The 13,804-nt window shown below is 53.0% G+C and overlaps 1 protein-coding gene across 1 annotated transcript; it reads left to right on the top strand.

Moving 5' to 3' along the window:
• Positions 1 to 1,541: 1,541 nt before the first annotated feature.
• On the top strand, positions 1,542 to 11,555 carry LOC125520250. The gene is made up of 4 exons (XM_048685119.1): positions 1,542 to 1,777; positions 1,870 to 2,306; positions 2,422 to 2,695; positions 10,055 to 11,555. The coding sequence occupies exons 1-4, from the start codon at positions 1,664 to 1,666 to the stop codon at positions 11,144 to 11,146; spliced, it is 1,917 nt and encodes a 638-aa protein (XP_048541076.1). The 5' UTR covers positions 1,542 to 1,663; the 3' UTR covers positions 11,147 to 11,555.
• Positions 11,556 to 13,804: the final 2,249 nt, after the last annotated feature.

Here is a 13,804-nt window from a genome sequence, read left to right on the forward strand (position 1 = left end):
CGAGCTACGCAACCAGACCATACTACTCGAGTACGGCTCTCGAAACTTAAGCTTTTGTTGCCGCCCTACCTGTCGACACACCCACACGCCGGTGGTGGTTTTATCATTACTGCCGCGTTGCCTTGTGGATTACGGCGACCACGTCTCACGCGCCCGACGGGTACGGCGGCAGTGGCGTAAGGCCAACGTCCGGATTCTGTCTGTTTTCATAGACAACGAGGTTATGTTCGGGTCTGTCTTAAGATGCGGTGACCATGCGTTCAACGCGCGGACGTATCCTTTGACCTCATTTTATCCGTCATGGCTAAAAATGTCCATATATTCATATTTCAATGTTCAAAACTAGTTTGCACGTCTAAATATTAATTGTCTGAAAGTAGAAATAGTTTTACAACCCAATTGAAATGGTCTCTATGGCCTTGCAGAAGTTGTACATATGGACTCATTCATACGCACATACTCATCCACCAGATTGTCTGAAATTTCATATGCAAGCATGCGGATGGCCGCGGTGCATTTCTGGTAACAGGAGAATTCAAAATTGCCAAGGGCATCCATCTTGCACTCGAAGTATGAGTCATGAGCAACCACTCTCTCTCGGATACGATTGAACAAATGCCTTGCCATACGAAAACGACGACGAAATTTATCTGGCTTGAAGAGCGGGGTGTTCGCAAAGTAATCGGCATAAAGCAGGGCGTGACCTCTCTCTCCGTTGCGATTCAGGTTGGGAGCACGGCCAGTGACTGATCCCTGTACCGAGGAAGCTTCCATTCAATGTGGTCGTGAACGACCAATGCAACCACCACAAGATCTTCGTCATCCGAGGACGAATCGTCCCACAATAAATGAAATGGTGGAAGAAAAATTCATCTCCACTATCCATGCCTTTGTGGGCAAAGTGTCTAACACCTTGCGGTCGTGGTGGCAAAGAGGTCGCGATGATCACCTCGATACAGCAGGGGTGGTTGGCGGCCGGCTACTGGCCGCTCTGAAGCACTCGACAGAAGTTGCCCTGGTCCATATCCGTCGCCGGCGATCGTATCCCCTTTGGCACCGGCTACAACGGCGACGGCTAAATCTCCTCCAAGCGACGACCAAAACTCCTACGAAAGCACGAGCATGGTGACGGCCATATCGAGACGTAGTTTGCTATGGACGGACAGGGAGAGGGGGGTGAGCTGTGAGGAGGTGGCCAGAGAATAGTGGCAGCGCCGACAGCAGGGTGGGGCAGGGAAGAGCACGTGGAGGCGTTGAAGGCGAATGGACTGCTAGTGTCCTGACAGACAGGCCATAGGAGAACAATGGCGTGCGTTCAACCCGTCCGCGCGATGTTTGTTTTAATTTAAACTTAGCGTAAGTTTGGGTCAGAAATAAATTAAAAAGGATGAAATTCGAACATTAGTCTGTTTAAAACCGCGCGTTGGACCGCGCTATTCCTCTGTCCTATCCTAAACAGACGCACCGGACGGGGTCACGCGACGGAGTTAGCTAACGCGAAAGCGGACGGGCGGGGGACAAACAAAAGGAAAAAAGAGCGCGCACCGTCGCCACGTGACCCCCGTCGTGACTGACTTCCTTGCGGCGCTGGGGCGGTCGCTCCTCCCATAGCCAGAACACAGAAGGGCCATCCGGAGCGGGCGGGCGAGCTCGTTGGTTCGCGATGGCGGCGGACGCGACCACGGCCATGACCATCGACTTCCTCCGCGCGCGCCTCCTCTCCGAGCGCTCCGTCTCCCGCGCCGCCAAGGACCGCGCCGACCAGCTCGCCAACCGGGTACGTGCCTGCGCGCTCACCATTCCCACCGCTCCCCCCCTCCCGCGCATTTTGCCTGCGCCATTGCCGACTGACTGCTGTCGCCGTTGCAGGTCGCGGAGCTGGAGGAGCAGCTCCGGGCGGTGACGGCCCAGCGCCGGGAGGCGGAGCGGGCCGCCGCGGAGGTGCTCGCCATCCTCGACTCCCAGGGCTTCGGCCGTTTCTCCGATGCCGCAGATTCCGGCTCCGACGACGACGGCGCCGGCGGCGCCCCCGAGGCCCCCGGCCACGGGGGCGGCGGCGGGGAGGCGGAGGACGCGCTGTCGGGCTCGGAGCTCGGAGGCCCGGCCGGGGCGCCTCGGCCCGGGGGCCTCTCCTGGAAGGGCCGCGCCGCCAGCCCTGGCGCGGACAGGCGCCACCCGCATCTCAAAGCCAGGCAGCGGCACGGCCATGGCCACAGGAGGAGCTACTTTTACTTGCTCGCCGCGGATTCCTCGCCCAAGTACCAGCCGGGCCAGTCCTGCCGGAAGATCCGGAGGAAGGAGCCGAGGTCCAGGCACACAATGACACAACCACATTTGCTGAAACTGTTCTGTGCTGATTCTTGGTCTGTAGCTGTGCATTGGCCTATCTAACTTGCTGTACTTACACTATCGCTGTAACAGGTTGCAGACTGAAGGTGGGGATGGCAAGGGCAATGCTGCCGAGGGTCTGGAGGAGGACCAGATAAAATCCGATTGCACCGATGAGCAACATGATTTGGATGATGAGGTGGGCCAAGACGGGCGAGGTTCCTGTGGTGGTAGTGAGTATGAGAAGGGTGGGGAGATGGAGAGAGTCCTCGAGAATCAGGCTGCGCTGATTGGGCAGTATGAGGCACAAGAAAATGCTCAGAGGGAGTGGGAGAAGAAATTCAATGGGAGCAGAGATTCAACTTCGGTACGTGCACATTTACTTTCATTCGAGTATCAACCAACGAATTACAGTACTAGATACAGTGGTTATTGTGCTAGTACTTCTTCCCTTAAAAATAAGAGGTAAATATACCGCAAGTCATAGAACTTGCACACGATGGTCAGTTTGGTGCATAAACTTGTAAAATACGTGTTTCTGGTCATCTAACTTGTCCCTCCGTTCATATACGGTGCTTTCTGCCGTATTCAGCCGTATCATGTCAATACATGACGTGCCAACGTGGCAGGGGTCCATTGTCAGCGGTGGGTAACCCGTGTGCACTATTTTTTTTCTTCAGAAAGCACCCTTGCATTTTATTTATTTACGCAAAAAATCCTCAAATAAAATGAAAAATGATGAACGGACAGTGGGATTCAAACAGAACACCTGCTACGATCCTGTCAAGGACCTCGGTGCCCAAGACAGCAGGACCTCGACTACGTAGTTCGTAGTCTCGGTTGATAGGAGCGCTAGGGTTTTTGCCTAACTGCTCAATGGTGCAGGAGAAGAGATTAGGAGTAGAGGAGGAGGTAGGAGATAATGATTTATTGCCTGCGTCCAAGGGTGCAGATTACAGGATATATAAATGCCTTATGGGCTTCTAACAAACTAGGAAACTAACTACTCCTGGACTCCTAACAAACCAGGAAACTAACTACTCCTGGACTCTAGGAACCAACGTAGGATCAGGACTCCTTGTCCCGATCATGCCTCGCCAGCTGTGGCCGTCGGCTGCTGCCCCTGGGCGCGCGACCCGCGCCGCGCCTGTACGCAGCGCCCCACATGACATCTCTCCCTCCCCCCCTCGACGAGCAGCTCGTCCTCGAGCTGAAAAGCGGGGTAGCGCTCGACGAAACTGTCAAGATCCTCCCATGTAGCTGATGATGCTGCTTCACCCTTCCAGTGGACGAGCAGCTGGCGAACGCCGCGTGCTAGTCGTGCACGAGTCACGCGCTCCGGTTCTGGAACAGCCGCCCCGTTGTGGATCGGAGGCAATCCCGGTGGTGCAGTTGGAGGCGTGCCGAAGAACTTCTTGAGGAGGCCCACGTGGAACACGTCATGGAGGCGCGAGCGTGCCGGAAGCTCAAGGCGGTAGGCCACGTCGTTGACGACCTCTGAAATGCGGTACGGCCCATAGAAGCGTGGCTTGAGCTTGCCCCTGGTTGGCAGGTTGAGAGAGGACGCAGCGCGCTGGCGAAGACGAAGCCAGACCCAATCGCCCACGTCATGCCGAATGTCCCGATGGCGTCTGTCGTAGTAGGACTTGTAGACCGCTTGTGCCTGCTGTAGACGATAGCGGACGTCTGCGAGTAACTCGTCGCGCTCCGCCATGCTCCTGGCCACTGCGGCCACCCGTGTATCGCCCGGCTCGTAAGAGCGAATAGTGGGAGGGTCACGGCCATACACAAGCTTGAACGGAGTTTCTTGGGTTGATGTCTGGTAGGCGGTGTTGTATATGTACTCGGCCCAGGGAAGCCATCGGAGCCACTGCCTGGGACGATCCCCGGTGAGACAACGGAGGTACATCACAATGATCTTGTTAGCAGCCTCCATTTGGCCATCCGACTGTGGATGAAACGCAGTCGTCATGTGCAGCTTGGTCCCGGTGAGGCGCATGAGCTCCCGCCAAAAAGCCGAGGTGAAGACGGGGTCGCGGTCAGAGACCATGGACTGCGGGACGCCATGGAGACGCACAATCTCAGCGAAGAACACCTGCGCCACTGATTCCGCCGTGTACGGGTGGGCCAGCGCCACAAAGTGGCAGTACTTGCTGAAGCGATCCACCACGGTGAGGATAACAGACTTCCCGCCCACACGAGGGAGCGCTTCTACGAAATCGATGCCGACGTCAGTCCACACGGCCGTGGGCACCGGCAGTGGCAGCAGCAGACCGGCGGGGTGCAAGTGCTCGGACTTGTACCGCTGGCAAGTACCACAGGCGCGGACATACTCCTGCACCGTCTTGCGAAGGTTAGGTGCGTGGAAGTCGCGGCGGAGACGATGCAGCGTGCGCAGGACGCCTTCGTGTCCGTCATCGTGCACTGCGGTGAGAAGCTCCTGGAGTAGTGGAGACGTTGGCGGGATGTAGAGGCGGCCGTTAAAAGTGACGAGGCCGTCGGAGAGCGCCCACGGCAGCTGCCGAGCGCCTGCCGTGATATCCTCGCGCAATGCGACGAGTGCTGGGTCGGTGGACGAAGCGTGCCGTAGGCGGTCGATGAAGTCGAAGTGAGGACCAGATATAACCATGACCCCCGTCTCTTCCGTGTCGCGGCGGGAAAGGGCATCCGCCACCGTGTTTGTACTACCGGCCTTGTACTCCACAGTGAAATCGAACCCCAGTAGTTTGCCGACCCAGTGGTGCTGCGGAATGGTTGCCAAGCGCTGGTCAAGGAGGAATTTGAGACTGTAGTGGTCAGTTTTTACCACAAATTGGCGCCCCCAGAGGTACGGTCGCCAATGGCAAATAGCGAGCACCAGGCCAATGAGTTCCCGTTCATATGCCGCCAGAGAACGGTGACGAGGCGCGGCCGGCCGGCTGAAGAAAGCCACCGGGTGCTGATCCTGGAGAAGGACGGCCCCGAAACCGTATGTAGACGCGTCACACTCGGCGATGAACGGCCATGTGAAATCGGGCAATGCGAGCACGGGAGCCGTGGTGACCGCCGTCTTGAGGGCGGTAAAAGCTGCTGCCGCCTCCGGCGACCATGAGAAGCCGTCCTTGCGAAGCAGGGCCGTCAGGGGCGCGGCGACCACGCCAAACTCCTTGACAAACTTGCGGTAGTACCCTGCAAGACCGAGAAACCCCCGGACCGCGCGCGCCGAGCGAGGCTGTGGCCAGTCGGCCACGGCCTGCACTTTTTCCGGATCCATGGCCACTCCGGCCGCGGAGATGGTGTGACCCAGGTAGGAGATCGACTCGACGGCGAATGAGCATTTGGACCTCTTGACGAAGAGCCGGTGCTGGCGTAGTACGGTAAAGATGGTGCGCACATGGCGAAGATGATCGGCCCACGACTCGTTGAATATGAGGATGTCGTCGAAGAAGACGAGAACGAAACGGCGCAGGTACGGCCGCAGCAGATCATTCATGAGTGCCTGGAACGTCGCCGGCGCAATGCAGAGGCCGAACGGCATCACCAGGAACTCGTAGAGGCCGTCGTGGGTACGGAAGGCAGTCTTTGGGATGTCCTCCGCACGCATCCGCACCTGGTGGTAGCCGGAGCGTAAGTCGAGCTTGGTGAAGAAACGAGCGCGCCGGAGCTCGTCGAGGAGTTCGTCCACCACCGGAATTGGAAACGCATCCTTGATGGTGATGGCGTTCAGGGCGCGGTAGTCGATGCAGAAGCGCCAGGACCCGTCGGGCTTGCGGACCAGCAGTACCGGCGATGAGAATGCGGAACGACTTGCTCGGATGATGCCCTGGGCGAGCATGGCGGCGCACTGACGCTCCAGCTCGTCCTTGTGCGCGGCCGGGTAGCGATACGGACGGACGGCCACCGGGGCGGAGCCGGGCAGCAGGGTGATGCCGTGGTCGCGGCTGCGGAGTGGTGGTACGCCGGAGGGTTCGGCGAAGATGCCGTCAAACTCGGTGAGGATGGCGTCGAGGAAATCGCGGCCATTGCATGATTGCAGGGCTGGCCCGTCCGGTCCGGCAAGGCCGCGCCAGCAGACCCGATGGACCCTCCGCCAGAACGTCATGGAGAGGGCGTGGAAATCCCACAGGATCGTTCCAAGCGTCGCCAGCCATTGCGTGCCCAAGACGACGTCGTAGCCTGCGAGCGGCAAGGCGAGGAAATCCTCCGAGAACGCCTCCTGGTCGATGCGGAAGGAGACGGCGCGGTATGCGCCCTGGCACGGAACACGCTCGCCGTTGGCCACCGTGACACGCATCTTCTCGGTGGTGGGGGATGGCAGTGTAGCACGAGCGGCCGCCTCCTCGGCGATGAAGTTGTGGGTGGAGCCTGAGTCGATCAGGGCGAGGAGGGAGACACCCCCGAGGGTGACATGCATCTGCATGGTCTCGCTCGTGCGCACGCCGGAGATCGCGTGGAGCGAGATCCGAGGGTCGGCCGGCGAGGCATCAGCGGTGGCGGAGGCCGTGTCGTCGTCGTCCGGCGCCAGGTCGAGGAGGAAGATGCGCTGGCAGACGCGGTTGTGGCCCCTGCCAAACTTCTCATTACAATTGAAGCATAGGCCCAGGCGACGGCGTTCCTCCATCTCTGTCTGTGACAGGCGTTTGATTGGGCGCCCTTCCGGCAGACTAGGAGCAGGGGGTGCGGCTGGTAGAGCCGGTGCGGGGGGCGCGAGGCGTGGTACGGGCGCCGGCAGGATGCCCTTCTGCTGAAAACGCACCGGTGGCGCGGAGGTGAGCGCGCACTGGTCGCGCAGCTCCAACTTGCGGGCGAGGCTCATGGCGACGGCGAGGGACTGCGGGTTGTGGATTTCCACATCGAGGCTGAGGGGTGGCTGGAGTCCCGCGGTGAAGATCTGAACCTTCTGTGTCTCTGATAAGATGCCTGCCCGGGGGAGGAGCGCCTCAAACCGCTCCTGGAAGTCGACTACGGACGTTGTGCGCTTGCACGCCATTAGTTCGCCCAGCGGGTTAGCGCGGAGAGGTGGCCCGAAGCGGAGGTTGAGCAGCTCGGAGAAGCGGCGCCACGGCGGAGTGCCCTCGTCACGCTGGACCTGCATGTACCACAGCTGGGCAGGACCCTCAAGGTTGTAGGACGCCATCCAGACTTTTTCCTCCTCGGCGATCCGTTGTTGATGGAAGGACTCGCATCTGTTGAGGAAAGCGAGCGGATCTGACTTGCCGTCGAACTTGGGGAAGTCCATCTTCTGAAACCGGGGCGGGTGATCATTGTGGTGTTGCCCATCGTGGGCGCCGGCAGCGCTCGACGAGGAGGTGGACTTGTCCTTCTGGAGCGCGGCGACGGACGTCTGCAGGGACGCCACCGTTGCAGTCAAGGCCTCGATCATCGTGGCCAGATCAGCGGTGGTTGGTTCTGCCATGCCGGAAGTGACCGAGGCGGCGGCGGATGGTGGCGATGGAGGTGTGCTTGGCGCGGACGCAGGGGTGGCGGCGGGCTGCGGATGGAGCGCGGACGAGGAAGAGGATCGCCTGGAACCTGATACCAAGTTGTCAAGGACCTCGGTGCCCAAGACAGCAGGACCTCGACTACGTAGTTCGTAGTCTCGGTTGATAGGAGCGCTAGGGTTTTTGCCTAACTGCTTGGTGCAGGAGAAGAGATTAGGAGTAGAGGAGGAGGTAGGAGATAATGATTTATTGCCTGCGTCCAAGGGTGCAGATTACAGGATATATAAAGGCCTCATGGGCTTCTAACAAACTAGGAAACTAACTACTCCTGGACTCCTAACAAACTAGGAAACTAACTACTCCTGGACTCTAGGAACCAACGTAGGATCAGGACTCCTTGTCCCGATCATGCCTCGCCAGCTGTGGCCGTCGGCTGCTGCCCCTGGGCGCGCGACCCGCGCCTGTACGCAGCGCCCCACATGACAGATCCGCCACGCTTCAATAACCAATTGACTTACATATTGTTCACACTCTTGGAGCACAATTAGCTTTATATAAGAAATATTGTACGGCTTTAAAAAAAGACAGTACAAGTTAAAATAGAAACCAAAACGAGAAAAAGGGAAGGCACCGGTTCAAACCTATGACCACATTTTTTTAGAAGAACCTATGAACGCGTAAGCTCGCCGCGTGTGGGAGCACTAACCATCCGGCCACAATGAGTTAAAAAAAACATCAGCCACAATGACATTTAAATAGATAAACACAATTTATCTTATGTATTCTTCTTTCTTTTTTCTATTTACAATAAAATATAGTTCATAATGAATATACGTCAATTTCTTTCGGACAATCAACAGAACTCATTATAAATTCGAAAATCTAGATAAAAAATTATATGTAAAAAATAATGTACATAAATTTTTCGGAGAAATCAACTATTTTTTGTTTGAATTCAAATAATTTAAAATTTTAAAATATGGAAAAGTTAATATAGTGCACAACGAATATACACATTTTCTGGGGTCAAATTAGAAAAACTTTGTTTCAAATCGAATAATATGAAATTTGAAAATCTAGAGAAAAGGAATGTGGCTCAGAATGAATGTAAGTATTGTTTTCGGACAAATCATCTAATTTTTGTTTGAATTTGAATAAGCTATATAAAAGAAATACAGTTCATAATCAATGTACGCAAATTTCTTTCGAACAAATCACTGGATATTTTGTCTGAATTCGAATAAATTTAAATTGGAAAATCTTGATAAAAGAAAATACAGGTCCGAATGAATTTACGTAATTTTTTCCCGGAAAAATCAAATAAATTTTTTCTTTAAATTCGAATTTTAAGTTAAAAATCTAGATAAAAGAAACTGTTGTGCAGAAGGAATGTATGTAATTTTCTTTCGAACAAATCAGTGGAAATTTTGTTTGAATCTGAATCATTTTAAATTGGAAAATCTAGAGAAAAGAAAATATATTCAGAATGTGTACTTTTATCCAAGAGGTGATATACCTTAGTAGTCCAAATGAAACAGCAAGCATGATCAGTTGTGGTGGTTAGGTCGTTAGCGCCATTACAACAGTTTGCAGTTTCGAACTCGCTCTGTCCCATTTTTTCCAGCCAAATGTTTTTACAGCGAATACTGACGGCTGGGACCCAGCGGACAACTATTGTTGGAGTGCTTTTGTACAAAGTAAAAAAAACAAGGGTGTTTTTGTAGAAAAAACATCACGTGCACTAGGCACTGACAATGGGCCCTTGCTACAATGGCGTTGCCACGTAGGCAGCAAATACATCCACGTACGGGAAATGTGACCGTATTTGCACACCCGCACAAGTTTAATGACTAGAAATACGTATTTTGCAAATTCGTGCACCAAACTGACCGTCGCGCGTAAGTTGTAAGACTTCTAATGTATTTACCTCTAAAAATAAATATGCACATTGAACCATGTTGAAAGATTAACATTGCATTTTGATGCATACGGAGATATGATCCGTCTTAAGAACCTGAGATGGCTTTGGTGGTGTTGGTTGATCTAAGCAGTCAATGGACCTGATAGTCATCAAATTGCTTGTTGAAATAGTAGACTGCCGTGTTCCTCTTTAGTCAAACTTGCATATTGATCTGTTTCGGAATGATTTTTATTCTCCTAACATGAAGTACTTGTTGTCAATGTAAACCAAACAATTTTCTTTTACTTTATTTGCATAATAGTGAGCTTTGCAGTTGCTGGATATAGAACTTAAAAATACTAGGATTTTTGTTGTTTGACTTGTACTTCTGCATTTCAACTCCCAGGATGATGTTGACCGAGATAATAAGTTAAATCAGAATGTAAAAGCTTGGGGACAGAGGGGCAGAGCTGCTCAGATTATGAATAGAGAACTAGTTGGTGAAGAGGCACGATCAAGAGATAAAAGAGATCTCTCTGGAATCAACAGTCCATCGGAGTGTTTATTGAACGAATCGGCCTTTGGCTTGTCCACAAATGCTCCAAATGTAAGCACTATTGGGAAGTGTGAAGGACCTGATAATGATTTCGAGCGGGCTACTGCAGTAGTTGCTTCAGTTGATGATGAATTGCGTGCTAGGAAGGATGAGATAGTACATAAAAGTTATACTGAAATTATTGAAGGGAGTGTGAATAATCTTGGAAGACCAGCTTCTTCACCACAAAAAGGCTATCATAGCAGCCCAAATGCAGTACATAATAAAGGTCAAGGAGACGGGAATTCAGACAGTGGTTCCAGCTACCATGGCAACGCTCGCTCTTATGAGCACTATGTAACCACACCATCACTTGGAAGTCCTTTAAGTGATACCCCTAAAAGCAAAGTGTCTGAATGGAGCTCGTCATGCTTTCATAACCATACCGATAACCAGATTGACATGCAGCCACCCCCAAGTGATGACGTGGGAGGTGTTCTAGAGGCCCTTCAACGTGCCAAGATGTCCCTCAGGGAAAAACTGGGCAGGGCAAGTCCACCCAGGCAAGACATGTTGGCACTTCCAGCACCAGAGGATCACTACACAGATGATGATTTGCAAGTCAACGACACAGAACTTCCACTTTGCATGTCACAACGGCTTAGCCAGGAAATATTGGCACTGCCAGCATCAGAAGACTACCTTAGCAGGATCAGTTTAGCAGGTGATGATGCAAAGGTACCAGTTGGCCCTGCTGGCTTGTTCCGGTTGCCGACAGACTCGTTTCCCCAAAACGAGGCGTATTCCGCTGATGGCTATGCCTCAAGGTTCAGTTTGACATCAAGTCGGCAGGCCGTCTTTTCAAGAAACCCTGCTAGTCATATCATGTTAACTTCATCCCGCCCCCAGTATGGTTCTGGTTTCTCACCGAATCCGTATTACGATCTTCATAATTCAATGTAGTCAATGCCTACAACAGGGGATGCTTCTTTCATGCCAGAAATTCTAAGGTCTAGCGATGAATCAAAAAGGGGAATGTCTTCTGGTGATGCAGGCATGCTTTCCCAGTATGGTAGTGCTTATGATTAGTAGCTGGAGTGTACTCCCTCTACCACAATACTTGTTGTTGGAGGAACTTGTACTAGTTTTCCCCAACTACAAGTATTTCGGTACAAAGGGAGTAGTAGGTATTTCGGTTCTTCGTATGGTTTGATAATGATGTTGTGTCATGTATTACTATCCAAGAATAAATTTTGGTTGTAAGTAGTGTAGGCTTCTCTCTTATGCCCTCATGAGGCATTACAAATTGTTCCTGATAATGATGTGGGTCACGTTTTATTACTAATCCGACCGCTCTCATGTCTCCGTTGTCCATAGCCCTCGCTGCTTCGCAACACAAATCCATCATGTCAATCATTGCTTTTCCCTCACATTCTTGGGTTTTTGTTTCGTTTATCCTATAGATTACAAGACAAATTTGATCATATATTTTGCAGGCGCACATGTTTTAGCATGATACACATCTTGATTCTCTTAGAATTATTCACAATAGGCTAAAGTGCTAAACCCTGAACTCAAGCAACCACACTTGTATGTACCTTTGCCTTTTCCACAGAATAGATTATACGGCGAGAGAGCTGTTTTATGATAATAGCGATTATCATTGCTCACTTGCTTTCCTAGCAAACTTGATTTGCCCGTGTAGCAACTCGTTGCAATGTTAGGCATGTTTGGTGCCACCAGCACTGCGTGATGGTTGTCATTATGGTTTTCGCCTACTGCAAAGATTGGCAGATCTGTTAACTATATGCTGCCAAATAAATCATAAGTAATAATATTTAAATGCATTAAAATAACTAAAACAGTAGCTAAGACCATTAATTAAATGCCTTTTTGTATTTTATAAAATACTAAACTATATTATTTTGGGGTAAAAGTTTTGTGGCAGTGGGTGGTGTTGTAACACTAATTTAGGAATTTGCCTTTTGATTTATAGAATAGTAAAAGAAAATAAACAAAAGAAAACAAAACAATTTTTTTAAAAGAAACCAACCCCCCTACTGGGCCAACTAGGCCCAGCTGGCCACAGCCAGCCCGGGCAGGCCGGCCTAGCCTGCCCCTGCGCCTCCCCCCACCTTCCTGTTCACAGGGGTGGGCGTGGAGGCCATCGGCCATGGCCACCAGCCACACGCCGGCCATCCACGGCGCCATCCCCGACTACTTAACCGCCGATGACCCCCTACCCCTGAACCCCAGTAGCTCCTTCCCTCGCCTCCCCCCTCGCGCCCCCATCTCGCCCGAGTGCTCGACACCGCTGCCCCAACCCCGTAGCTGTCGCTCGTCCTCCCCGTTGCCTCGTCGTCCCTGGCCCCCTCCTCGACTTGGCTCCTACGAGCCTCGCCGACCCCTCGCCTGGTCAACACGGTGAGCCCCCCCCCCCCCCCACGGCACAAGTAAAGAAATCTTGAATAACCCCTTTTTCAATAATACTGCCGCTACCTATGCGAAGTTTTTTGTATGAAAGATAGTTTTTTCTTCGCGAGGATCATTATTAGAAAAATCATCAAAGTTCCCCTCAAAATCTTCACTACCCTTTTCAACGGTAACCTCCCCAGATTCAGACATGGTAGCAACAAACCAATCTAGCAAACGAGCAAAACCGAAAGCAAATGAAGAAGACGAACAGAAGAAAGGCGAAGAAAAGGCAAATCTTTTTTGTATTTTTCTGAAGACGTTTTAGAAGTGGAGGAGAGGAAAACGAGAGGCGAATGGCGAATAATGTAATGCAAGATATGGAAGTTTATGATGGGTACTTTGTATGTCTTAATGATACGTCTCCAACATATCTATACTTTATGATTGTTCCATGTATATATATATATATATATATATATATATATATGATGGGTCTATTATGATAACACCCCCTTAAGACTTATTCTGCACATCAGTTTCTTATTCTGATAACACCCCCACGTCACCGCCCCACCCCACCCACTCTTCCTCTCCTCCCACTCCCTCACTTCTCTCCACTTTCCCCCCTCCCCCGCGCAGAACCACCTCCATCCTCCCCGTCGCCCGCTTCCTCCTACCCAGCCGCGCGCCACCGCGCCTACCACCTTCCTCCTCCACCTACCTCCCACGGCCGGCGCGCCGCCCAACCACCCCGCCCCACCCGCTCATCCTGCCGGTGGCCTTCCTCCCATCGCCGGCGAGCCACCCCTCCGACCGCTCCCCAGCATGAACCGCCGCCGGATCCAGGCCTCGACGGGCCCCCGCGACGTCCCGGCGCCGGATCCAGGCCTCGACGGGCCCCCGCGACGCCCCGCTGCCGGAGCCAGGCCACGACGGCCCCCCGCGTCGCTGCCCAGCCTGCTTCCCTCGCGCCGCCGCCCAACCTCCTCCCCCCGAGACGCCGCCCAACCTCCGCGACTCACCCTTCCCTCCCCGGCCTCCTTCTACCTCCGCCGTCGCGCCGGCCGGCCTAGCCCCGCCGTCATCCTCGAGAAGTGCGCCGCGTGCCCTGGAGCAGTGCACCGCGAGCCTCTCTAGCAGCTCATCCATGGGCGCCGGCAGTTTTTTTTGGCCTGCAGTTCGGTGCCCCCCGCGTGCAGTCCGGTG

This window comes from Triticum urartu, chromosome 1 (genome assembly GCF_003073215.2).
Source record: "Triticum urartu cultivar G1812 chromosome 1, Tu2.1, whole genome shotgun sequence".
Taxonomy (NCBI): domain Eukaryota; kingdom Viridiplantae; phylum Streptophyta; class Magnoliopsida; order Poales; family Poaceae; genus Triticum; species Triticum urartu.

Excerpts from the sequence above, each read along its gene's own strand:
- LOC125520250 (XM_048685119.1), top strand. The coding sequence starts at position 1,664 with ATGGCGGCGGACGCGACCACGGCCATGACCATCGACTTCCTCCGCGCG. Across the intron at positions 1,778-1,869 it reads CCGACCAGCTCGCCAACCGG|GTCGCGGAGCTGGAGGAGCA; the intron begins GTACGTGCCTGC and ends TCGCCGTTGCAG. Across the intron at positions 2,307-2,421 it reads ATCCGGAGGAAGGAGCCGAG|GTTGCAGACTGAAGGTGGGG; the intron begins GTCCAGGCACAC and ends TCGCTGTAACAG.